The sequence below is a fragment of the Phaethon aethereus genome, assembly GCF_964289735.1.
Source record: "Phaethon aethereus genome assembly, chromosome: 4".
In the NCBI taxonomy this organism is placed as follows: domain Eukaryota; kingdom Metazoa; phylum Chordata; class Aves; order Phaethontiformes; family Phaethontidae; genus Phaethon; species Phaethon aethereus.
Genome location: NC_138578.1, coordinates 18,881,185 through 18,908,190, shown reverse-complemented (window position 1 = coordinate 18,908,190; position 27,006 = coordinate 18,881,185). Strand labels below are relative to the sequence as shown.

At 44.5% G+C, this 27,006-nt stretch overlaps 1 protein-coding gene across 1 annotated transcript; it reads left to right on the top strand.

Annotated features, from left to right (window-relative positions):
* Window positions 1-317: 317 nt before the first annotated feature.
* On the top strand, window positions 318-25,555 carry LOC309404601 (glycerol-3-phosphate acyltransferase 3; the record flags this gene model as incomplete). The annotated part of the gene is made up of 12 exons (XM_081999110.1): window positions 318-461; window positions 12,760-12,832; window positions 18,634-18,904; window positions 19,417-19,491; window positions 19,999-20,088; window positions 20,291-20,384; window positions 20,789-20,904; window positions 22,306-22,361; window positions 22,846-22,931; window positions 23,476-23,604; window positions 24,086-24,165; window positions 25,016-25,555. The coding sequence occupies 12 exons, from the start codon at window positions 318-320 to the stop codon at window positions 25,140-25,142; spliced, it is 1,341 nt and encodes a 446-aa protein (XP_081855236.1). The 3' UTR covers window positions 25,143-25,555.
* Between the last annotated feature and the right edge of the window lie 1,451 nt (window positions 25,556-27,006).

Below are 27,006 nucleotides of genomic sequence, written 5' to 3'. Positions count from 1 at the left end.
AGCTGCTCTCCGTTCCCCAAACATCACCTCCCAAGGCTAAGCCCCATCTCCCTAGGGAAGATTCCAAAAGGAAGTATTCGGTAAGGAGCTCCCCTTTACAAGAAGACACTCGCTGTGGAAACATCTACTTAAATAAAATGCCTTGAGCCCCCCCCAACTTCACGCAGCGGCGGGGCGGTGTTGCCAACCCCGCGGCTGCCCTCGCCCGGCCCCGGGCGGGCGGAGCGGGGCGTGCCGGGGGCGGCCGCGGGCCTTAGGGCGGTGGGTGGCGGGGCCCGCCCTCTCTGTGGCGGCGTCGGCGTCGGGCGCTGCCCGCGATGGAGGACCTAGGGTCGGCGGCGGCGCGGGTGGGCGCGGTGTGGCTAGCGCTGGTGCTCGCTCTCATCGTGCTGCCCTCGGCACTGGGCGTCTCGCTGGGCATCTCCGAGGCCTACATGTGGGTCCTGGTGAAGACGCTGGAGGTAGGCGGGGGCCGCCGTCCCCTCAGCCCGGCGCCCTCCCTCACACGCCGGGTCGCGCCGCGCTGGGTGTGGGGGCGGCCCGCGGGGCCTGTCATGCCGCCCCGGGGGACTCCAAAATGGCGCCCCCGGTGAGGTGTCCCCCCGGGCTGGCGTGAGGCGGGGTGCACTCCGGGGGGGCCTCGGCTCGTCTCCCCTTTCCCCGGCCCGGGCTGCTTCTCTCCGGCGGCGCCCCTCCGCTCAGCGGCGCCGGCGCGTTTGTGCTTCGTCCTGAGGAGACCGGGCGGGCTCTGCTGGCCGCGCACGGCTCCCTCCAGCCAGAGGAACCGTAACTGCTCTGCCGCCTCCAGCCGCGCCCCGGGCAGTGGGGGGTCCCCGGCGCGGAAGGGTGGGTGTGAGGGGATGGCGACGGCCTTTCCCGCCCGTGGAGCCCTGCCCAGGGCTGGGAAGCCCAGAGAAGTGTCTGTCCCCGTCGGCCCGGCTTGAGGAGTGAGGGCTATGGAGGTAGATTATGTCCTGTCTGGCATCATCTGTGGCCATTTGTAGTTTTAGAGTTCAAGCCCTTAGGCAGAAACCTGAATCTGTATGAATTTAGTGGTTGTGTAGGCTCTGACCTGTGCTCCTTGAACCTGCAGGAGCGCAAAGTAAACCTTGTTACCTAAGGCTGCACCATGTCCTGGGCGTGGTTGTCCCTGCTTGGTGTCGACTGTTCCCACCTGAAAGAAAGGTGCCGGGTCAGGCTCTCAGAGGGTATAAATGTCTGGCAGCATGCCTAGTGCCTGCGACAGCAAGTGCCAGGAGTGCTGATGCTCAGAGATGTGGATTCCCATCCGATTTGAGCGTGTCCAGCACCTCAGTTGCCATCTTCCCCCAAATTCTCTGGGAAAGCGAGTTTCTTGCAAAGGAACTGTTCTCTGCATGGGGCATAGTTCATATATGTGTGTGTAAACAGTCCCTCGGAAGCTCATAGTGGTGGTGAGGGAAAGTGTTTTAAAATGGCTGGTGGAAGTGATCTGGTTTAAGTTTTTATTATGCTTTTTCCAAGGATGAGTTGAACCCAAACCAACAAATCAGTTGTAAGGAGAAGTAGTAAAATGACGGGAGGCACAGTCTGTGGCTATGCAATATACATCAGTATGTGACTATGGAAAGTAGGTTTTACCTAATTTCACCTTGTTTTATGAGGTTTTCAGTCAAACCTTGCTCATGTACTTCAGTGCCTTCAAGATCCTTGGTGCTTGGCTAAAAAAAACCCCGCCAGCCACGTAATAAAAATGGCATCAGTTAAATGCATCTTAAGTGAAAATGTTTTAAGGCTTTTGGTGAGAATGAACCTGCTTGAAGTACTTTCTGGGGCCCTCAATGGTGTGAGGATAACTGTTAAGGGTAGAAGACACAGTTGTTACTGGTGAAAAAATTTTGGATAGCAGAATCTGAGGAGGTGAAGGTCACGCTGGCCTGAGGGAGCAATCCAGATGGCCTAGTAAGATAGTCTTGTTTGGATGACTTGCCCTAATTTACATTCTTTACTCTTAGATCATTAATCTTTTTTTTTTTAGTGTCATCAAATGTTGTGACAAGAGGTGACTCAAAATGTCTTGGGCAGAAGTATGGAGAAGCAGCTGATGGCATATTGATGTTGGTGACTTGTAAGACCTCTTCTGATGCCTAAGGGAGGAAATAATGACTTATCTTGAGAGTTGCCATTATTTTTGCATGAAATACTTTCTGGAATTACATGCCATATATTAAGAATATATGATATTAATACATATTTATATCGTACATAAATATTATATATATAAAAAAGAAAAGCCGATGACAAATTGGGAAGTGTTCTGAGGAGAAGAGTCTGGTAAGTTGGACTTCCTGCAGGAGAGTGAAGAAGCTCAATCCATTTAGGTCACTTATCTCAACTTGGCCCTGCTTTGTCTGTAAATTCTTTATGCCCTCTCCATGGGGAGAATCCCTGAAAGAAAGTGTTTTGTTGTGAAATGTCTCCTGTTCCTTGGCTCACAAGTCTGTCTAGGTTAGTAGCCTGACAGAGACAGGCTGATAGTCTGCCAGCCGGTTCCAAGCAGTGCCTGCAAGAGCCCCTGAAGATACGTGTTGTCGCAGCTGACGTGGAAAGTTTTAAATACATATATGTGCACCTTGTGCAGTTGCCTGGGTGTCTGAAACTTCCTGGGCTGTTGACTTGAGTGTGTGGGCTTTCTTCAGAAAAGCAGTAGTCTGTTTTGTTGCTATGTTGAGTCGTAGGATGCTGCAGTCTCTGGTGCCTGGGACCTTTTTCAGCACAGTGGTTAACTTAATCGTTTCCTTAAGCTTCCTCTTTGGCTTCCAGCCCTGGATCTCCCAGGTGATCTCCCTTGTCTCTCTGCAGGAGGGTGGGCACTTGGGCCTGCAGAGTGCTCAGTCAGGATGATGTTGCTGCTGCTGCTGCCTTCAGTGCCTCTTTGATGGGCCAGATTGTGGGAACTGTCTGCAAAGTGGTGGCTGTTTGTGCACCCCAGCTGAATACCAAGTTGCTCTCTGGCTTTGCCTGTTAATATCCCACATGTTGGCATAGTGGGAGGACACAGTTTGTTTCATATACAGCGTATATTGTCAGATAACAACATGTACTTAATTAAAACTAATCTGTTGTGATGGCCCAATCTGTCAACTTGGGCACCATAGTCCATGGACTAAGTAGATTGAGAGTCTACAGTTTGCTGTGGTACATCTGCTGGTCCACTGTCGCGTCATATGAAACAAGGCATATAAAAATGAGTCTGTGGTGGTGGTGTTGTCTAGGCTGTAGTATGGAGCAAGTTGAGGATAACTGTGGACGTGTGCTTGAACTTTTTCCTGCCAACAAAAATAAATCTGTTCTTGCTTGTTTCAAGAGGGCAGAAGCTTGTTCCCAGTGCTGCAAGCGTGGTCCAAGAAAAGGGAGGGGAAAAGCTTCTTTTAGGAACAAACTGTTCTTGTCCTTTGACTATCTGACATTACTGAAAAGGGAGATCGATTGGTGTACAATAGCTTTTTTCTATGCTGGGCTGCTTCGGCAAGGCACATGCTTCTAAGCAAAATGCTGCATGTACAGACAGCAGCGTTGAGGATGTGCGTCTGTTGGCTTCTGTTGTGGGTTGCATTTGACCCTTAAGTACTGCACTAGGGATGACCAGCTTTATATGGAGTATACAAGTATATTTTTCCTATGTGATAAGGGGAAAAAGAGCAGAAAAGCATGGCCAGCTATGCTAACACCAGAGGAATGCAGTATGGTAGGCAGATTACTTGCTATTAGAAAACCATCTTTCCCTATCACATAGGCATTCTGATCAGTATATTTGGTATATTATCAAACTAAGAAAACTTTTAGGAAACTGGTGACTTCTGCCTGTGGCTTCCCTTTCAGTGTTAATAGAAGGATCTCTAGCACCATGTTAGCATGTTTTTTTAAAATGTTGGATTACTGCTACAAAAGCATCTCCAGCAGCTGTTTGCTCTTATGAGGAGCTAGTCTGGGCTAGTCACCTGCCATGCTGATGCTTGTGAAATCACTTGCCACAGAAATCTTTACTTATTGCTGAAATGCTGGGGACTGCCTCTTGCGATCACCACAGCGTGCTGCATTTCTCCCTGTCTGTTTTTAAACATCATCAGATAGCTTCCAATTTTAAATATAGTGTGTCTTTACCTCTTGGTCTCTTTTTTTCCTCTGTCTTAGGCTGTTGCCTCTTTTGTAAGCTCTACTGTGAGTTGGGGCTGATGGGGCCCCTGCAAGCATGCCATTTGAGCTCTTTTGCCAAGCAGTGGAGAAATCCAGCATTTCAGAAAGTGATTTGTCTTTCATTAAGGCCCAGAGAGCAATCTGCTTCTCTAGTTCCATCAGTTTGTAGAAAATCTGGAGGACTAGTTTAGACTGTGTGCCTATATATTTGGCAGTAGTGATGAGCCCCCCTGAGTGATGATCTCTGCTTGACAGGTTGCAGCTCACCTTGTTAAGAACTAATCCAAATACTCTGGGGTTTTTTTCCAGTCTGCTGGGGGTTTTTTGTGTGTGTGTGTGGGGGGGGGGGTTTCCCCTAGGGTGTGCCTAGCTCCCTGAGACAGTAGGGTTGACTTGTCAGCAGCACTTGTACAGACTGCCCTGCTTGCTCTTGCTAATTGGGAAACACTTCTCGTATTTTTGAACTGTGTGGTGTGTGTTACTTGTGAAATATTAAGAAACAAGCTAGCCTGAGGGAAGTGACGTTATTAGGTCACACTTGTGTTAAGAAACAGCCTGGCTATAAACTAACATCATGTTATTGTGTATTTTTGGGCTAATAGTTTGTTAATGGCTGAAAGCACTTTGAAAGCTCCCCCCCCCATCTCTTGAGGCTCTTTGATTGTGAGTCTTGCAGTTAGCAGAGAAAGCATTTCTTGGGTGGTTGGTTTTGCTGATTGCGCTGTAATACACAACAGATGCTTGAAGTCGTAGGTGTTTTTAACGTCCTGTAACTAATCCATCTGGGTTTAATAGTGGCCCCTTGTAACAGAAGCAATTTCTAATAGCTTATTATGCTGCTCTGCAGGGAATGTGCTTTCACTAGACAAGGGTGTAACATTATTTGGTAGCTAGGAGGTGAAGCCAAAGGTACTTGTGTTGCAGGTGACCATGGCAATGTGAATGGACCTAAACTTAAGACTAATATACCTGTTGGGGAAAATGGACCTTTTGGTGCCTGTCATCAAACTGTAGATTGTGGCTGTGCAGGGTAGGTGGGATGGGCTGTTATGTCCTGTCCCACGTATGCCAGGCTGCCGCTTCTTCCCATGAACCACCATCAGGATTGCATGTGGTGCTGGGTGTAAGGGTGGGGAAGGGAAAAGGAGAATGTGTAACCTAATAAATAGGTGAATCATTGTGGGGTTTTGACTGTTTCCTCTTTAACTCGCTGGCCTCTAAAGCAAGCTTTGCTGACTAATGTCATTGTGCAGTGTCAATAAGGCCTCTGTGTAGTCGGTATCCTTCAAGTGCTGCTGGGCAGAGGAGAAAGAGAGAGCTCTGAAGTGACAGAGTAACTCTGAAGGCTGCCAGCTCAGATGTTAACAAGAAGCATGTCTTGGAGATGTGCCTGATGTGAATGACGCACCCCTGTTTACAGGGCTTGGACTGACTTTCAGAATAGTATTTTAGCAAATCTGCTGCATAACCTTCAAGTAAATCCCTGGGTTATATTAATGTAGCCCCGGTCCTATGAAGGCCATTATGTATGTTTTCCACAGATTTACTAATCAAGACTCCTTGCATATAAGTAAGGTTGGCAGAGATGGGGGTTACTCTCTGCTGGGATTGCAGCATTAATTAACCTAGCATCTTTCTGGTCAACAACTCTGATCTCAAACTGCTCTCGATTTCACAGCATGGGAGCACTGGGATTTCTGATACTGTTGATAAGCAAATGCTGTTAAAAAAATAACAGCTGCTGTATTCAGAGCTTGCCTTAAAGTAATAATTTGTGAAGCTGGTGTAAAAGAAGCTGCTTGGCATTTCTGTTGCTGATGGCCTTGGTGTTTTTCTGTAAAGCTGGACTCTGTTTTTCTTTGGATACCTGTCCACCAGGACTTGCTATACAACTCATGTATGCAGAAGAATTTGGAAAGCTGCTTGGAGGCAGTAACGAGGATGTCCCATCAGAATGAGGAAAAGATGGTGTGGGAGACCACAGAGGACCTTTTACCCTCAGTCAGGAATGGTTGCCCCTCTTGATGGTGGTATTTTCACACAAAACAACCCAATAATTGTCATGCGTATTTTGCTGCTTTAAAAAACGTAGCATTGTGTGGGAGGTTCTATGAAATCTTTCTGTTACGAGGTTTGGAGAGACTCCAAGGAGGTGTGCTCACCTAAATTGGCATATAAACTTTTGCTCTGAACATGACCTGGCAGTGCCTTTGAGTAGGGGAACACCAGTGATCTAACTCCATATGACTGCAGATTTCAGTCATCGTTAATAATTCTCTCCTCTTCAGAATAATTTTCAAGCATTGCTATTAAGCCAGAGGTGATGTAAATGTGATAAATTGGGTGGAAGGCGAAGGTCCATCTGTTAGGGAAACAGGGGAAGTCCCTGAAGTGTTCCTAATAACTTGACTTGTGATTGATCCTAGTATCTAGGATCATAGTATGCTATAGTATACTATATCATATACATAGTGTACTATAGTATGTAGTATATACTATATATAGTATATACTATATATCATTCATATACTATATATGATACTATATAGTATCATATACATAGTATACTATATCATAGTATCTCTAGATATATGTTCATGAAACAACATGTCAAGCTTGGCTTTGGAGATAAATTTTTTTGCCATCTCTTGTAAATAATGTATGATTTTTTGCCTCTGAGGTCTAACTAGAACTTTCTCAAGTACTGCATAGGTCCTATATAGTGATGCATAAATTAAATTGGTCTTTTGGCCATTTTGTATAGGCTGTTGACTTGCTGTGTGTTTGTATTTTTTGAAGTGCTGATAAATTAGAAGCCATTCCTATGAGGATGAGGAGGGAAACCTTTTCAGGGAAAGGCTGATATGTTCCTTGCCTAGTGAAGTGTGGTATCTTCAGACTGTGCTGTGTGTGATTAAAGCATCCAAGCTACTTTGTCCTGAGCAGTTGGAATACCAAAATTTCAGAATCAGACCTGTGGTGGTGTTTGTGTAGTTTCTGTGATCATGCTGCTTTCTAACTTTATGTGCTAGTTCAGTGAGTAGCCCCAGCTGCTGAACTATTTTTAATCTGCCCAGGAACCTGGTGTTTTATACTCATTCCCAAAAACTGCTTCATGAATCCCTGCTAAAGACTTAAGTCTGCACCAAGGTACTTGAGACTGCCTGCTCAGCACCAGCTCCCAAGCTGGGAGAAGCCACTTAGGTTTGTGTCAATGTTACGGGTAAGTGATAAATCCAAAAGACCTGCGGGTCTGCTTTTTGCTCATCTCCTGAGTAGAATGGAGGCTATGGTTTATAATCTTGTTTCATGGTTTTTGATCTCTAATACACAAACACATTATTTTCTCCTCCATGGGATGGATCAGGTTACACTGTGATAGCTCTTTGTAGCATAAAACTGTGCTTTAGCATAGGAACCAGCTGAAATGACAATGGATGGTGCAAATCCCTAGCTAGTGGGAAGGAAGGGAAATTACTCACATAGCTGCATGTGGTATCTCTCTTGTTTTCCAGACTGGATAAGACAAGCCTTTCCAGACAAGCTTTTCACTTGATCGAAGTTAAAATTTTGGTTTTGATAGTGCCTTTATTTCAGGTGCCTGCGAATAAGTGGAAGTAATAAATTAAGTAAAGCTAAGCAAAAATGTCTTGCTGCTTGGTTGCTGGAACATGCATAGTTTTTGGAAATGTGATGGATTCAGGGTGAAGGAGTCTAGGAAGGCTGGACATTCGTCAAGAAGGAAATCTTGAAGGTGCAGGAGCAGGCCATTCCCACGTGCCAAAAGACGAGCTGGTGGGGAATAAGACTGGCCTGGCTGAACAGAGAGCTTTGGCTGGAACTCGGGGGCGGGGGGAAAGGAGAGTTAATGACTTTTGGAATAAGGGGCAGGCAACTCGGGAGGACTACAAGAATATTGTGAGGTTATGCAGAGAGAAAATTAGAAGGGCCAAAGCCCAACTAGAACTTAATCTGGCTACTGCAGTAAAAGACAAAAAAATGTTTCTGTAAATACATTAGCAACAAAAGGAGACTGAAGGAGAATCTTCATGTGGGGGGAAACATAGGGACAAAGGATGAGGAAAAGGCTGAGGTACTTAATGCCTTCTTTGCCTCAGTCTTTAATAGTAAGGCCAGTTGTTCTTGGGGTACCCACCCCACTGAGCTGCAAGACAAACGGGGAGCAGAATGAAGCCCCTGTAATCCAAGGAGAAATGGTTAGCGACCTGCTATGCCAGTTAGACACACACAAGTCTACAGGGCTGGATGGGATCCATCCAAGGGTACTGAGGGAGCTGGCGGAAGCTTGGCTCACCATGCCACTTTCAATCATTTTTCAGCAGTCCTGGCTAACCAGGGAGGTCCTAGTTGGCTAGAGGTTAGCAAATGTGACACCCATCTACAAGACGGGCCGGAAGGAGGATCTGGGGAACTACTGGCCTGTCAGTCTGACCTTGGTGCTGGGGAAGGTTATGGAGTAGATCATCTTGAGTGCCATCATGTGGCACGTACAGGACAACCAGATGATCAAGCCTAGTCAGCATGGGTTTATGAAAGGCAGGTTCTGTGTGACCGACCTGATCTCCTTCTATGACAAGGTGACCTGCTTCATGGATGAGGGAAAGGCTGTGGATGTTGTCTATCTAGACTTTGGTAAAACCTTTGACACAGTTTCCCACAGCATTCTCCTGGAGAAACTGGCTGCTCATGGCTTGGATGGGCATATTCTTGGCTGGGTAAAAAACTGGCTGGATGGCCAGGCCCAAAGAGTTGTGGTGAATGGAGTTAAATCCAGTTGGTGGTGGTCACAAGTGGTGTTCCTCAGGGCTCAATACTGGGGCCAGTTCTGTTTAATATCTTTCTCGGTGATCTGGATGAGGGGATCTAGTGCACCTCCAGTAAGTTTGCAGATGACACCAAGTTGGGTGGGAGTGTTGATGTGCTTGAGGGAAGGAAGGTTCTACAGAGGGATCTGGACAGGCTGGATCAATGGGCCGAGGCCAACTGTGTGAGGTTCAACAAGGCTCAATGCCAGGTCCTGCACTTGGGTCACAGCAACCCCATGCAACGCTACAGACTTGGGGAGGAGTGGCTGGATAGCTGCCTGGTGGAAAAAGGACCTGGAGCTGTTGGTTGACAGCCGGCTGAATGTGAGCCAGCAGTGTGCCCGGGTGGCCAAGGCGGCCTATAGCATCATGGCTTGTATCAGAAATAGTGTGGCCAGCAGGAGGAGGGAAGTGATTGTGCCCCTGTACTTGGCACTGGTGAGGCCGTACCTCAAATACTGTGTTCAGTTTTGGGCCCCTCCCTATGAGAAAGACATTGAGGTGCTGGAGTGTGTCTGAAGAAGGGCAACAAAGCTGGTGAAGGGTCTAGAGAGCAAGCCCTATGAGAAGCAGCTGAGGAAACTGGGATTGTTTAGCCTGGAAAAAAAGGAGGTTGTGATGAGGTGGGTGTTGGTCTCTTCTCCCAAGTAACAAGTGACAGAACGAGAGGAAATGGCCTCAAGTTGCTCCAGGAGATGTTTAGATTGGATATTAGGAAAATTTTTTTCACCTAAAGGACTGTCAAGCATTGGAACAGGCTGCCCAGGGAAGTGGTTGAGTCACCATTCCTGGAGGTATTTAAAAGACATGTAGATGTGGTGCTTAGGGACATGGTTTAGTGGTGAATTTGGCAGTGCTAGGTTAACGGTTGGACTTAATGATCTTAATAGTCTTTTCCAACCTAAATGATTCTTTGATTCTGTAAGAAGAAAGCTGACATAGAGGACTTAAAACTGGTTTGCTGTAGCATCTGGTAGATGTGGGCCCTTATGAATGTGCAAAGGTTCCTGGCCAAGAGGGGAGCAAGAGGGGGAGCTGGTCTCATTCTTGCTGGTTTTATGAAGTATGCTTAAATCCCCTGGGAGATCTGGCACCAAAAGTAAAACTGCCTCAACTATTGACTTGTGGAGCAAAAGTCAGCTGTCCCCTGGAACGCTCTGTGCAACCTTTGTACAAGATGCCACTCTGGTGTCAAGCTTGTGGTGGATCTCCTGGGAAGGTATGGCTGGAGGGTAAAGGGAACTATCGTCTCCAGTCTTTCTCTTTGCCCCTGTCCCCCCCATCCCCTAGGTGGGGTATTGCAGCTTTGTGGAGTTAGATGAACTTGTGGACCAAAAGTCAGACTACTTGAAAGCAGGAATGTGCTTTTCTGAATAGGGTAGATAAATGCATCTAAGTAGTGGGAGCTTACTAGGGTTACATGACCCTGCCATTTCTGTCTGCTTTGGGAAGAATCCACTGCCTCCTTTGCATAGCAGGGTGTAAACAGATCCTGCAGTGCAGCAGGGTGTTGCAAGCTTTTTAGCATTACAAAGGCATGTCTCAATAGCCTGTGTCCTCATGGCTTGTGCTGAGGCTTAAACTTTTTGACTCTGTCCAGCATGAACTTGTAACTGCAGGATTTCTGTAAGCAAGAGCATTGTGAAGAGAGTGTTGCATGCCCTTTCTGAGCACCAACCAGGTTTTGCAAAACAAAAGGTGGCAGGGCTAGATTTTGATTATCTGTTTGAGAGGATTTGGAAGATGAAAACTTACTTTCTCAGCTAGTGTATATGGCTGAGACCATTAGCCAAATATGTTCTTACTCTATGTAATAAGTGACTTAACTGGTTATAGATATTTTAATTCATTGAATACAGTGGTTCAAGTCTGGTCAGAGGATGATTGTGTCAATGTATTTGCTGGTCCACCTGTACCCCCAAATCCATTTAGTAGAAGAAATGTAGACATGGAGGTACTGTGAATAGTTTCTTCCTTGAACAATGTTTCATTTTGGTACTTCCCCAGAACTTTTATGGCCATACCACTGCTGAGGATGGTGTGTAGCTGGAAAGTACTGAGTTACTCCTGCAGGTAAAATTAGTTCCTGGAACAGCTATTGACTTAGCAGCAGCGGAACTGAGAAAAGATGTGAATATACTGGCAGGGTAGGTTGTGATTTAGCAAGAACTGATATAGTAATCAGTGTTTGGCGGTTCCTGAGAAGTTATGTGGTGGGGATAATGAGTCAGGATACTGACGCTTCAGAAGAAAACTGCATCCCCAAAGGCCCCACAGCTTTGTTGGAGGGGAGAGGTAGAAACTGCATGGTTTAGCATTGGTCTGGATCCTTTCTGTGCAGACCAGTGAGGACCATCTGTATGCTGTTAAAGTATGCCTTTGATACTGCTTAAGGACTGGAGAGTAAGTTGTTAATATCCTGATCTTTTGATATGAGCTCATTTGTGCCAGGTCACCTGCCTGTCTTGGAAATGCCTACTGTAACAGTATTCCTAGAAATAGGATTAAGTCTTGTGGGAGAGGAATTAATGTGCATAATGGAGAGCCACAAAGTCAGTCCTCTTTGGCTGACCTTTCTGTCCCTTCGCAAAGCTGCTGTGTAGAGAAAAAGATCCAGGCTAGAAGGGCTACTCTGTCATCACGGGCAGGCTTTTGGGGCAGCAAAGGGGTTGTAATTGTTAACCCAGTAAAAATGAAGCCTGACGTAGGAGATAGAAGGGCTATTTAAAAGCACTGTGTGGAACTGAGTCAGCTGAAGGTCAAGAAAGCCTCTTGGCCCGAGAACAGGTTAAACTGGCTCCAGCCCCATCAGGGTTCGAAATGAGAGGAGCCTCCTGACGCCTGCCCATGTGGTTCTGCCACGGGGGTTTGCCTGGAGCAGAGCTGCTGGAAAGGAGAGCAGAGTTCATATCACCTATTTCAATCTCATTCTCCCAGCCCCCACCCCTAGAAAATAGCAGGTTAACCCCAGTGAGCTGGCAGCCCTTCCCAAGGTCAGGGAAAGAGGCTCTTTGCACTTGTACGCTAGAGCTGGTGATTTGGTCTGTTTCTCTGCTGCCCAGAGCTCTAAAATACCAACACAGGAGCAGTCGCAGAGTCAAGGGAAATTTCAGTTTTGTTCAGCTTGGAAAAATCTTGGGTGCAGTCCTCTTTGGACTGAAGCTGGACTTAAATGAGACTTCCCATGACTGCAAATGCTGTTTTGCTTTTTAGCAGAGTTAGCTGTGTGCAGGCCTTAGTTTGACATAACCCAGTTAGGATTTTTTTTTGCTTCAGTATGGTGCAACTATTCTGAAAGAAGACAAGATGAGTTAATGTGTCTGTCGGCTCTGTGAATGTGTGGTATGTGCTCAGGGGCTGTTGTCTCTCTGAGCTCCTGGAGCGTCCCATGCAGCCATGACTCGGTGGCTGGTGTGCAAGTAGCAAGGCTGACAGAGGCGTATTAGGCTCTTGGTGGCTGTGAATCTGAACTGGAACGTCTGTGAAGCACCGAGTTGGCTCTCTGAAGACTGGCAAGCAGAGTTGGGAAGTACTGACTAGCACTGGGTGTTTTTTTGATTATTAAATACACTGAGGCAGTGTTTCTTCAGAGGAACTGTGTTGTAGATATACCTGAGAAATATGGGTGATGATTACCTGGTGGAGATACTTTTTGAAAATCACAACCTGTCTTTGATTAACTGTTGCTTTTTTAGGTGACTTTTTTCTTAAGTGAATACTACATTTGTGAAACTAATATTTTATTTCTCTTCAACAGTGGGCCACTATACGGATAGAAAAAGGTGTCAAAAAACCACAGCCACAGATGCTAAAGACTCCTGCTGCTAATGGTGAGAGCTTGGGGTAACATCAAATTGATAAGACTAATGTTAGTAGAACTGGGTCCTTTTCAAATGGAGAAGTTAGATGTGTGCATGAGAGAACTGGAGAAGAGGGGGGGTGGTTACAAGCTAACTGCTACACCTAATTGTTTTGCAATGCTACTGGTGCAAGAACTGTTCCTGCAGAATGATATGCTTCTTTTACTGGCTTGTACTGAATGGTTGAAAAATCAGGGGAAGAGGAAATGAAGGGTATGAAATAACATTAAGTTTAACAAAACAAAGTAGAGCTTAAGATGGAGACATATCAGTTGAGGAAAATTTTTGAGTTGCAATATGAGGTTGACTTTTGTCTTGAAATCTGTCTTTAGATGGCTGCTTGCAGGGTTGCTGGACACCTGTCTCAGTCCTAACAGCATCAGAGTACACTTAATCTCTGAGGAGATCTGATTGTTTAGTGAACAGCACTTTTCTTGCCCAAGCTTAGTGCTTTTTCTGTTGTAGGACTGCTGGATGGAATTGTGTGGTGTTATACTTGTTCCCTTTTTTCAGTCTGCTGCTGTTCACCTTTTGCCCCCTGGAGTTATCTCAGTGTTTCCCAGATGAACTTCTTACACTCATTATCTGTAGAAAGACAGCTGAAGAATTGCTTCATACTTCTTCCTTTAGCCTAATTTTGAAATGAGCTCTTTTACTATATTTTAACCCATACTGTGCATGTCATGGTAGGTCAGAGTTGGCTGTAAGACTTTGGAGCTGTAAGTGCAGTGAGAGCAGTCTGAGTTACTCCAGGAAATAGGAGAAGGCTGAATAAGGCATTGCAGACAGCGGTTGTTTTTTTTCCTTGTTCCTGACTGCCTTGGTATTGCTATTGATTTGCCTGTTTTTGACAGCAGTGTCAGCATTTTATATGTGCTCCCTCATTAGGCAGCACAGCTGGAAACAGGACCAGCTTGCCAGTTAGTAGACAAGTAAATTGTTATCTGATTCTATGAATTAGCTCCTGTGAACATGATACAGTAATGGGGACTGAACTGCTGAACTGGTTGCGTCTAAAGGACTATCCTTATCAATACTGTAAACACTGGTACTGCACTGTCTGCAGGCCAGGCATGAAACAGGCTCCAATGGTAGCAGATCCAACTGTCAGTTAGCACCTGTAATAAAAAACTGGAGATACTGTACAGCAGCTCTCAAAACAGGTTAAAATTTGTCTTATTTAATTGCTGACTTTAAAGTGGCCGAGAAAAAGTATGTCCCATATCACTCAGTGTCCTGAAAGATGTGAGGTTTTTTTGGGGGTTGGGGGAAGGCAAGGTGAGTGATCCTTCCAAATAATGTCAGTGTTCTGCTATCTATGTTTCACAGGTTCAGTGATGCAGCAATATATCCTTTTTCTTCCTGTAAGGGTGATAGTGTCCCATTATGCCATGGGTCAGTGAGAGGGCAAGAGAACCATCTGTGCTGCTTTAGCTGCACAGTAGGAGCTATTGTGTTCATAGATATCTGATAATTCCGGCACACAGTTGTTTATTCTCTAGAACAGAAAGGTAAAGGGAGAGAGGACCCAGGTAGTAGATCATGTTCTATGAGCTATCTTTCAATAAAACTGCAAGTACCTATTTCCCTCTCTGTGTGTGACTGAGGGGTGTATAGTGATAATATGTGCTGTAGTTCAGAACCTGTTACACTAACCTGAGTGTACTCCACTGTCTGGAGCATTAGTGATAGTAAAAATGGCCTGAGGTAATTCATACAGATGATTGCATGTGGGCTATGTTCAAGTGGTCTTATGGATGGGGATACACAATCGCAATGGTGGCCAGAAGCACACTTTCTAATATCCTTCTTATATTTGAAATTAAAATTAAAAGCTTTCCCCACTGTAGGTGGCCCTTACTGCAGTAAGCTGGAGTCTAACTATTCCTTACTTGAGAAGGTATGGGGAGCTGGGGAGATGTGGAGTCTGCAGTCCCAAGCTGTGCTCTGTATATTGCTCTTGGGAGCTTTTTAAGCATAGGACTGACTTGTGATTAGGAGTCTGGGTTCCTGTATGTGAATGAAAGTACTTGAGGGCCAGGGCAGGTATAGGTCTAACAGTGCAGTATATAAGTTGATATGCCCTGAAGTGACAGAACGTGAGCAGGTGGAGAGGCCCAATTGCATTACACAATATTTACACTGAGGGAGGAGAAATTCTGGGTGATAATGAATTACAGAACAGCTGATTAAAACAGGGTAAAGGTAAGTGACTATGTGTGTAAATGCATATACATGTTTAAGTGCTGCAGGGGAATGTGTAGCACCTCTTCCATCTTCCCTGACCATCCAGTCGTCACTAGGAGGTGGGTAAGGATAGGAGGGAGCGTTGCAGATGCATGTGCAAGGGCAAGTTTTCCTGTTCCCAGGCTGTTGTGGTTTAACCCCAGCCAGCAACTAAGCTCCACACAGCCACTCACTCACTACCTCCATGGCAGGATGGGGGAGAAAATTTGGAAGACTAAAAGTGAGAAAACTCGTGGGTTGGGATAAAGACAGTTTAATAGGTAAAGCAAAAGCTGCATGCACAAGCAAAGCAAAACAAGGCATTAATTCACTACTTCCCATGGGCAGGCAGGTGTTCAGCCACCCCAGCAAAGCAGGGCTTCATCATGCATAATGGTTACTTGGGAAGACAAACGCTGTAACTCCAAACATCCCTCCTTCCTTCTTCCCCCAGCTTTATATGCTGAACACAATGTCATATGGTATGGAATATCCCTTTGGTCAGCATGGGTCAGCTGTACCAACTGTGTCCCCTCCCAACTTCTTGTGCACCCCAGCCTCCTCGCTGGTGGGATAGTGCGAGAAGCAGAAAAGGCCTTGACTCTGTGTAAGCACTGCTCAGCAGTGGCTAAAACATCCCTGAATTATCAACAGTGTTTTCGGCACAAATCCAAAACATAGCCCCATACTAGCTGCTCTGAAGAAAATTAACTCTATCCCAGCCAAAACCAGCACACAGGCAGAGCAAAAATGGTCCTCCCCCAAAGACCTTAAAACCTAGTGTCCCTCAATATGAAAGACAAGAGAGAGCATGATTGAGACACATTTCTCTGCAGTACCAAATCCAGCGTATTTCACATCTGTTGGCAGAAATGGCAGACAGTGCTCCTGCGTTGGTATAGTGCTAAACAATAGTCCTAAGAAAAGTTGGCTGGTGTAGTTGTTGTGTGGGGAATTACCTGGTGCTGTCACCTCAAGGTCCCTCTTGGGGACCCTCCAATGGTAGCTTTTGGCTGAGCAGATAGTTGGAGGCTAAATGTCTCTCTCAGCTGTTGGTGTGGGTGTTGGCTGTGTCAGAAGGCACTCCTCTTCAAGTTTGTGGGCTTAAACTCAAAGTCGCTGTTAAGTCAGAGTTTTGAAAGTGTCATCCACTAAAAGAAAACTTATGCAAATAATGTGACTGTAAGTAGATGGTGTCAAATTTGAGCCTTGTATAATTAGCTGATTAGAGTATGTGAGCACAAGCTTGGGGCTTGTGCTGTTGCACTGAGAAAAGCAGTGGCTACAGCTTTTTTGGTTGAGGGTGATGTTTGCTGTAATCCTGCATAATGCTGCCTTTTAGCTGCCATTAGCAAACTCAGCTCTGCCCATGGCCAAGGGATTAAAGGCCATGAAGTGTTACTTCTGATTACAAGAAGTCTAAGTACATCACCTGAGCAGCATGTGTTTAATTCTGTTCATAATACTTTTGCCTGCTGCTGAGATCTTGGCTCAGAGTAGCTTATCCCAAGGCTGCAAGCCAGCTTGTGCATGGGGGTGTCGTGTGACAATGACAGCGCAGGCTGGTGAGGCGAGACATTACAGCTGTGCTATCTCGGCTGTGCCAGCAGTGTGTTAAACTTGAACTCTGGGCTGGTTTCAGCCAACAAGTAGGAGCCAGGGGAGCCAACTGCTTGGCTGATGCTGAACCAGGGGCTGGGTAAGGAGAAAGTGTTCGCAGTTCTCCTGGGAGCTGGAGAGAAGAGTTGGACTTGTGTGATGGGTGCTGGAGAGTTCCCCAGCCAGTTTCTCAGCTACGACCTGTGTCTCACCCCATCAGCAGCATGGAGCAGGCAGGTTGGAGTGGCTTATCTACAGTCCTGGCTGTTTCACAGCTTAGAGGTTTAAGGGACTGACTGAGAGAAAAATTGAACCAAATTGAACTAGAGGTCTAGTTTGGGTTTAAAATAAGACACAAGTGTAGTCCATCCTGCTCAATGTTTGATGTGATGCATGTTTGTATAATTTAGATCCCAAAGGGCATGTGGGTGTTTGGGTGTGCCATATTAACAATTTATATTTATAGGCTAGTGATAGGACAAAGCACTGAGATGATCCACTGTTGGAATTGCAAGTTGTGGCTGCCAAGTTCAGAGCTGAAGGTGCTAGAAGGTTTTGTTGCAGTGTGACATCTCTCTTGCATGTTGTTCTTTAGTGTTTGCCTCAGTGACTTGAGCGACTTGTAACTTGGAGCTTCTTGTGTTATCCCATTTGTACACTACAGTGCAATACAAAGAATTTCCATGTCACTTGAAACTTAAATGTTGAGTGTGATTTGCACAGCAAATATATTCACAGAGTTTTTCTGCTAGCAAGATTTCCTTGGCATGTGGATTTCCACATTGTAGGATATGTATTTGTGGGAGGGTGCCTAGTAGCTTGAAACAGTTGGGTGCTTCCTTCTTTGCCATTTTTTCATCCTAACATGGAAACACAGAGATTATGCAATTTGTCAGAGGGTCTCTGACAGAGTGGCAGCTTGAACTTGGACCTCTGTAATCCTAGTTGAGTGTCTCAGGGGATGGTTGTTCTGGTTCAATGTTATTCTAGATTTCTTCAGTCATCAATTTCTGGAGCCAGAGTTGCCTGCCAGAAAGCAGCTACTTGATCTTTATATTTAGCTTACACAATTTGTCCTTGCCTTTGAAAGCTCTATTGAGAAATTGGTGCTTATCAGGCGATAAGTATAAAAAACGAAAAGAGAGGAGGGAATACTTGCTACTTGTACTGCAATTCTGAACTCTCTGGGTTTATTTTCCATTGCTGGGCATTATGTGGGCAGAGTTCAACTGAAACACAACTGTTAATACCAATCTAAATTATATCAAGGCACCTGTAAGCACAACTTTCTTTGACTCAGTCTTTGTTGGAGGGTTTTTCTTTGTTTGAGTTAAAATAAAAAAACTAGTGTGGTCCTGCCTGCTCACAGACAAGACTTCTGCTGTGAAGGGAGGGAAGTGCATTTGTTTCAAAGCTGGTCCATACACAGATTTTAGGTAGCTGTTGCATTCTGGGGCTTTGGCAGGTAGCAGCAGAGCATGTCTCAGCTGAATGCAGCTGTGGGATGCCAGAATGTCTGACGAAAGACCGGCCTAAGGAACAGGGAAGACTCCATGGAGGAGACTGAATGCCCTTAAATACACAGACTACCAGGAGAAAGGAGTGGAAAGGTCAAGGTCTCACTTGGTTTCCTCTGGAAGCATAAGATGGATAAAATTGCTGAGTTGAGGACTTGTCAGATGGTGGGAAAGGGTTTGCCTTCTTGCTTCAGCTTCAGTAGGCAACAGAGCTTGGTATTTGCAGCTCAAGGTGTTTATGTGAGGAAGGGGAGCTAGAACTGGCTTAACTAAAGAGTATACTGTGTTCAGCTACCCATCTGATCTTGCTGTCAAGGGGCTCCGACAGTAAATTTGTCTCCTCGAGTAATGCAGAGCAGTGAGAGATTTGGAGGATGACTGTTACTGTATAGAATTATTTCCTCATACAGTTACCCTTTCCTTCCCAAGGTATCATTGAAAGAGATGAAACGCCCATGGAGAAAGAAATTGCACGTCTGCATCGAGTGGACTTTGAATTCTCTGACATATTCTACTTCTGCAGAAAAGGGTTTGAGGCCATTGTGGAAGATGAAGTCACCCAAAGGTTTTCCTCTGAAGAACTGGTCTCCTGGAATCTCCTTACAAGGACTAATGTCAACTTCCACTACATCAGCCTGAGGCTGACTGTTGTGTGGGTCATTGGGGTTATAATGCGGTACTGCTTCCTGCTGCCCTTACGGTAAGCCCATGAGTGCTGAGGGATTTTCATCAGTCTGAGCATATGTAAATGTGTGTTTTCTTGGGAAACATAATATCAGCTTTTTTAACCCAAAAAAGCGGTATCTGCGTTAGCAGATACAGAAGATGAACCAGTTTAAACTCTCCTTTGAATGGTTTAGAAGCCATTCAGAACGTTTTTATCTTGCCATTTACTATGGAGAGTAGATTAGGGCTAGTGGTTATCTTTTCTGTGAATGCTTCCCCAAAATCATCTGTATTGGCAACATAAGTGTAAGTTGGGCAAGCTCTAAAACTCCCTGGTACTACGTGCATTGGGGTGTCTGAATCTGGTGCCTTTGCTAGACGATGATTTTGAGCAAAGTGTCAGAGAGTACTGAGTTAGAGAGCTGGATATGTCAAGTTTCTGAGGAATAACTGAATTCCTGCAATCCGTTTCCATTTTAAAGGGGAAGGTGATACTAAAATCGGCAAAACTACTTATTTTGATTTAATGTCTTACTTTGTCTGTAGCTTTACCCTTGCTGCCATTGGGATTACCTCAATGATTGTGGGGACAACAATGGTAGGGCAGCTGCCAAATAGCAGGTAGGTACTGTGTGTGGTGTGTGAGGGACAAACTTGCCAAATTGCATCAGTGCAAACAGCTCAAGATTAGGACTGGACAGATTTTACAAGTGAAAGACTACTGATAGTCCACTGCACCCACAAACTTGTGGCATTGGTTTTAGTGGCATTTTGAACTTGGGTTGAGACTGGCTTTTTGCCAGGCTTGGCACTGAGGTTGGTGATTTCTGATGGGTTCCTCATGCTGTCATGAGAGACTTAAAGGGAGTATTGTAGGGGAGATAATGGTGCTGGGTTAAAAAATACCCAGTGAGGAGATGACAGTCTTGCCTAGGTAAGTGAGATCAAGGGTATGACATGTCTTGGCTGAGCTGCTGTAGCAAGTAAGTGGTAGAGCTGGGAATATCCTTCTCTGCTCCAGAGTACCAGGAAAATTTCAGCTCTGAATTGTGTTGAGTAGGCTGGAGAATATTGCGTGCGTGTCTAGGTGCTTTCCAGGATGCTCCAGATGCCTGTGATTTCTTACAGTGTGAAAAACTATCTGAGTGAAGTGGTCCACCTCACGTGTTCCCGCATCCTTGTCAGAGCTCTGTCTGGTACTATCCATTACCATAACAAGTGAGTGAGCTGTCTTTGTGATATCAACAGTGTGTATATTCTATGTGTCTGAGTATCCCATTCGAAATGGGGCAGCTTTTTCCTGACCTGCAGGTTAATGTCACACTAGAGGCTGACTCACCTGAGAGCTTTATGGAACTGTTGTGTGTATAATGTGGTGCTAAATGCACTAGTAGTCTAACAAAAAATTATGTAATTGCAGGGAAAACAAACCTCAGAAAGGAGGAATTTGTGTTGCAAACCACACATCACCGATAGACGCAATCATTTTGACAAATGATGGATGCTATGCAATGGTATGAGATCCATGATGACCAGAGCAGAGGGAGAGAGACCAGGAAAGGGAAAGATTGTGGGGTATTGGTTGTGGAGTTAGCACTTAACTTTCACAGTAGAGGCGTTAACTTGAGCGCTAGTCTGTGGGGCGAAGTATAAATGTTCAAGTTGGTCTACAAGTTATGTGCTGGTAAAGCTAGGCTCTTCATCTGGTGAAATACTTGAGGTATGCTTCCATGTGTTTATCTAGATCCTTTCAAGTGAATGCATTTTAGTGGGCTATTTTAGAATAGTTTTTGTGGGCACTACCCAATCCTGGTTTGCAGTCTCCAGGGGGTTTGGGTTTTTTTTGAGGGAGGGTGCAGGAGAGGAAGTTTTGCTTTTCATGTGTCTGATATGCTGATGTGCCTTATTGGGCTTGCAGGTTGGCCAGGTTCACGGTGGACTAATGGGAGTTATTCAGAGAGCCACAGTCAAGGCCTGTCCTCACGTCTGGTTTGAACGCTCGGAAATCAAAGACCGCCATCTAGTGACAAAAAGGTGAGGTGTGGGCTGGAGCAGGGGATTGCAGTGCTAGTGTAACGCCGGTACCTAATAGTGCCTGGGAGGCCACGCCTGGGTATGTAATCCCCGAAGAGTCACTGAACAAAGACCCAGATGAGGCATTAAAGCTTTGGAAAGGCAGAAGCCCAAGAAGTTGATGAGGTTGCAATGGGAAGCGGGGAACTTGGAACCTTGGCATCTCGAGAGGGCAAAAGACCAACTTGCGAAAGCACTATCTTTTAGCAGGAGCCATATCTGGTTGTCTTATTCCAAACGATGACTTCTGCTTATGAATTCTAATTACAGGGATAGGAGTAATCTGTAATTTGACAATCTGTAATTTGGAATGATGTAGGGTGTTGCAAAATGATAGATATGGATAGGAGTAGAAGCAGTTGGTATAGTAGTGGCTCAATAGCAGCTCTTGGAGTGAGTTGGAGGGCTGGTGTGCAGCAAACAGGATCATTCAGAATGATCTGAATATGCTTGCTTTTGTGGGCTTTGGTACAGTAGACAGCTCAAAATGCCAAGTCCTCAGGTCACCAAGGAAGGCTTGGAAAGTTTATACAGGGTGAAACAGTTCAGACCAAAGGTTCTGGTAAAGTCTGGATTACCGCAGACTGTCACAGAACATCTCATTTGGGTATCCATCAGCATAATAACTAATGTCTGATAAATTCAGGTATATGTTTTGAAAGGATGTGAAGACATTTCAAATTCTGGCACTTGATGTTGAAGAGAAATACTGAAGAAAAAATGGGCTTTTTCGGTGACACAGACTGTCTCAACTTCATTTGAAATTGTGAGCTGCTAGAAATAAGCAGCTTTGGGTGAGAGGTAAAGATATGTCTGGTTATAAAAATGAGCTGCTTGCAAGGGCAGTTTTCTGCAGAATGTCACCAAAGGCATACCTGTGAACAGTGTAGTATAGTGATAGACATTCTTAATAATTTTTAAGGAACTTTCAGGTTAATTTTGACAGGTTAACTCCTTTACAACCTCATTGGCCTCTGCGCAGCAGGACAGCTTTGCCAAGTCATCCAAAGGGTTATTCAAGTACTGTGAGCTGTAGGTATTTAGGAGTCCTCTTTTTAAGAAATCTTCAGAGTTAATTGGACTGACTTAATGGCATACATTTGTTGGCTTCCCCGATAGTCATTAATAAAATAATATATATAGAAAAAAACCCCTCAGTGTAATGTGCCAGGGGCCTAAGGGGTGGCTTGCACAAAGCTTCAGGTTTGTCAGAAACAGAATAGTGAGTACAAATTAGGGTCCAGTAAAAGGCTTTCGTTTCAAACAAATGTGTTTATACGTAAAGATATTTTTAATGCAACTACCTGGGGAAAGAATAATGGAAAGGAGCTGTCTTTTTAAGCTTTCCTACTGCTTTCACAGACTCAGGGAACATGTGGCGGATAAAAGCAAGCTCCCAATCTTAATTTTTCCAGAAGGTAAGAAGCTGAACTGCTCCTTATATCCATTCAATGTAGATGTCATCCCTGTTATCTTTTCATGGCTTCTGGTGCTCAAATGTATGTTCACCTCTGGCAAAGTTTTTATGAGGGCATTCCTATTTTTCATCTTTAACATGAGATTGCATGAAGACAACAAAATACTGTCCCTGGCTGTTGGGTCTCCTGGCAGAAGCTGTAGGCATAAGAAGGGGAAGATTGTTTCTTTTGCCCTGTGAATATCAATTCACTGCCCTATGGATCTAACCTCAGCCTAGTGTTTTTATCTCACATGTTCTGGCTTCATTCAGGGAGTCAGTTACAAGGCAAAGAATGAAAGCAAGCAGGGGAGAGATGCTTAACTTACCCATAAAGGGCCTGCATTTGCTCCTTAGTGAGTGTAAGACCTGTATGTTGATGTAGTGTTGCTACTAAAATGTGTTAGATTGTGTGAAATGATGAATTCAGTTTCTCTTCTGGGCAGGCACCTGCATAAACAATACATCTGTGATGATGTTCAAGAAGGGGAGCTTTGAAATAGGAGGAACAATCTATCCTGTTGCAATCAAAGTAAGTGGAAATAGCTAGCTGCTGAATTTGAAAGTTTAGGATCTGTTTTTGTCAGGGTGGTAGGAAACTGTCTCCATACAGCTGCTAATGAAAGCATAGTAGCTCTGGCAATTGGCTATGTGCCATGGATGACTCCTAGAGTATAAATGGCTGAAATGAGAAAGTCAAGTCCTTCAGCCTATGGAGCCTGGCTGGTAGGATCTGGTGCGGTCAACTTCTTCCTCCAGAAAGCTGGAAGGAAGGGAGATGCAGCTAGTCTTTCCCAGTGGTGAAAGTAAGAGAAGCATGCAGCTTGCAGCAGACTTAGCTCTTTTGGCTTTTTGAGCAGATGGGTGACGTCTGCTACTGGTTCTGTCATGTAATCACACACGGCACTAATAAGCACATGATAATTTTTCTAAAGCCTCATTGTAAGCAAACATGTCAATTATGAATTTTCTCTTACTCTGGCATGTGACTGAAAGCATCCACCTCAGATCTGGGACAGGCCATAGCGATTTGTGGGGAAAGGGTTTTATAATTTGTTTTTTGTGATCCCTTACAGTATGATCCTCAGTTTGGAGACGCATTCTGGAACAGCAGCAAATATAACATCGTGAGCTATCTGCTGCGAATAATGACCAGCTGGGCCATTGTTTGCAACGTATGGTACATGCCACCAATGGTTAGAAAGGTAATCTAGCATCTAATTGACTTATCGCTATTTAAGAACCTGACTGTGCCTGCACGTGCCTCTTTTTATTCTTTTTCCCCAAAACCCCTACCCACCCCATGTCTCCAAATCAGAGTTTTATACTGGACTTTTGTTAGTGTTGACTTAGTATGATTTGACTTAGCTTTTCCTGCTGCAGCTTGGCACCATCAGTAGTGCATCAAATATGCAAAGGATAGCAGTAAATATGGTGCTATTCACAGTAGTGATGCTGTTAATGTTCCATCCTGTTGGAGCAAAGTTTTCCCCTAATTTCAACACTTTAGGCGGAAAATGAGCTAAATTATTATCACATTGGAACATCAGACTGAATTGCCAAGATAAGGGATGGATCGTTTGGCAACGAGCTAATTTGATGAGGCAGCAGTTGAAAAGTGTTATCCAAGTCTGTTTCAATTCACTTCTCTCTGCTTTGATTGTGTTGAATTTATGACCCTTGAAGGAAGGCGAAGATGCTGTTCAGTTTGCCAACAGAGTGAGGTCAGCCATTGCTCGCCAAGGAGGACTGACTGAACTTCCCTGGTGAGTGATGGCATCCTAGTTAGACTTCATGGACTGTCTGTTGTTAGTTTGATTGAATGGTGCTTCCTCCCTTAGCTTTGTGACAGATAACATTCAAGATAACTTTATTCCACTCAGGAGAAAATGAGGGAGTAACTTCACATGCACGTATGTAAAAATAAAAAAGATGCATAAAGGCATGTAGCGTTCATGCAGTGAGTTTCACCTAAAGGCTTGATGCTTTTTGAATAGGGCCCCTTCACAGTTGTTTCTCATGTTGAGACTCATGCAGAGATTAAGGAGCAGAAGTGAAGTTACTTGGCAAAACTGATGAACAACAAAAAATAAAACACAGGGCTTGAGGCTTTCTGCTCCGACTTTATGTCCTACCTCAGTACGTAGCAGCATGATTCCTAGATTTCATAGGACTATATGAAACAAACTTGAGCAAGATTCTGATGAAGAGAATAGGCAAATGGATTCAACTACGAGACCCGGCTGGCCCTCTGAATGATATAAGGCAAGAGACAGCTATGGTGTTGCACAAGATTGACTGCTTCTACAGTCTAGAGAAATAGCATCCTAGATTGGCAAAGGTTTCTATGGTAGGTATGACCTGATACCAACGTGAGTAGGCTTCTTTAATGGGTTAAACTCAAAATTTGGTCTGGATAAGCATTATAGCTTAAGGTAGATGTTTTAATAGACATGCTTAAACTTGGATGTTCTAGAAGTTCTGAAGAAAAGACGTCTTAATAACCTTGTAGGTTAAGACTCTAAAGTTGACTAAGATAGTTAATATAATACATAGTTTGATAACAATAGTGGTAACAATCATGATGGGTTACTTTTCTCTTTTGCTCTGTTTCAGGGATGGAGGTCTGAAACGAGCAAAAGTTAAAGATACTTTCAAAGAAGAACAGCAGAAAAACTACAGCAAGATGCTAGTGAGAAATGGATCAATAGGAAGTCTGTCTACAGGAACAGAGTCAGACTGAATGGTGGTTCTTGGAAACTAATTTTGCACAGCCAGCCTTCACAGGAATAATGCTTTTTAATTGGAGAAAAAAACCCCCACCATCCAAACAAAAAAAAACCCCTCACAAAAAAACCCTAAAAACCCCAAAACAAAAACTGGAGCAACAGAATCCCTCATCACGTGTATGCATATTCTCTGTATGGCTGGTGCAGAGCCTGCCAAAGGCAGTGCCTCTGTATCTCTCCCTTCCTTTTCACTCTTCTCACTCCCCTGCCCCTCCCCATCTCAATGTGATGATGCACTGCAGCTCCTGGTATTCATGAGCTGAATGTGTGGAGAGTTAAGAGACAAAAGGAAAAAAGCACCACAGTTTTTCTGAGTTTGTAAGGGAAGTACACTGAATAGATGCTATCAGGACACTGGTTGTGAAGATACCCCTTCTTCTTGGTACTTTGAAGCTTTAAACGTAAGAAATTTTTGTCTTTTTTTCTTGTTGCTCACAGATTTTTGGTTGTAGATGACTTAAACAACATGTTTTAGGATGTTGTCAGAACTGTAAGATTGACTCTTTTGGTTAGCTTGCACCTGGATGTGCAAAGAGGGAAGGGAAGCAAGGGCTGCAGACCCTAAAGGGTGGGGAAAGGAGCTGCCCTGCTAAAAGCACAGTTCACAGACCATGAGGAATTTGGTGGCCTTAAGGTGGTATTGCTTTTATTGAGAACTGCTATCTGAGGGAAGATAAAGGGCAAGTCCTCAATCTCCCTGTCTACTGCTACTGTCAAAATTGCTTTTTTGAGATCTGGAGCTGTAAAGGTAAGGTACAGTAAGCAGCTGGATAATGTAGGCTGTGACAAGTGAATTTTTATGAAGTGGGTTTTGAAGACTACCCTTCTGCAAAAATTGCTGCTAACGGCTTAAAGGTCTCGAGAGCCACTCCAGAAACACATTCTGTGTTGATCTGTGCTAGCAATAGCTATCACAGCTGTAAACACAGGATCCATAAGTCACCTATGATAGAAGACTTGGCATGTTCAAATCTGCAATATATTGCTGTCTGAATGTAAAGAGAAATAAATTCTATATTTCTAATGGCTCTTGCGTGGCATTTATACTCTTCTCTAAATGTGTGTAAATAAAAGTTACACTTCCCGAAAACTTAAAATTAGGGTCATGGAAACTTCAGTCACTGTGACATACAGGACCAATTGTAGTTGAGCTCTTACCTGATTTCTAACCTGACTTCTTCCCCCGCCCAGACTCCAAGGACCATATATAGCTTAGTGTTTGTCCTTTCTACTGTAGGAGTGACTCATCATGCAGACTGAATTTGAAATTACAACATGAATTCACATCAGGGAGACTCAACTAATGAGTCTATAATTAACTGGAAAACAACTGTGAGCTTCTAAATTTGTAACAAACTGTGAGTTCATTTGTAAGTAGTCTTTTCCTGTAGCAAAGAGATTTTTCTATTCAGTGCTGAAAAATCCCAAACTCCGCAAGTTCCACTCCACACTCCACTCCCAAGTTCTACAGCTGATAGAAATAGATAGAAAGTTTAGAAATCTGTTAGAAGATAGCCTCCCAAAAAAGGGTTCCTGATCTCTTTTCCATTATACCTCAGTCCAGGCATTTATACAAGGACAAGTATATTTATTCATTGAATATTATATGTAAGTATGTAGCATATCATACTTCGTCTTGGAAATCTGTTCATGAAGACTGTTGGAGGTATGTGACCTTGGAAGAAAACATTGAGAAGGGTCTTATGCTGGTTTTTGTTGGGATAGAGCTAATTTTCTTCAGAGTAGCTAGTATGGGGCTGTGTTTTGGATTTGTGCTGAAAACAGTGGTGAGAATACAGGGATGTTTTTGGTATTGCT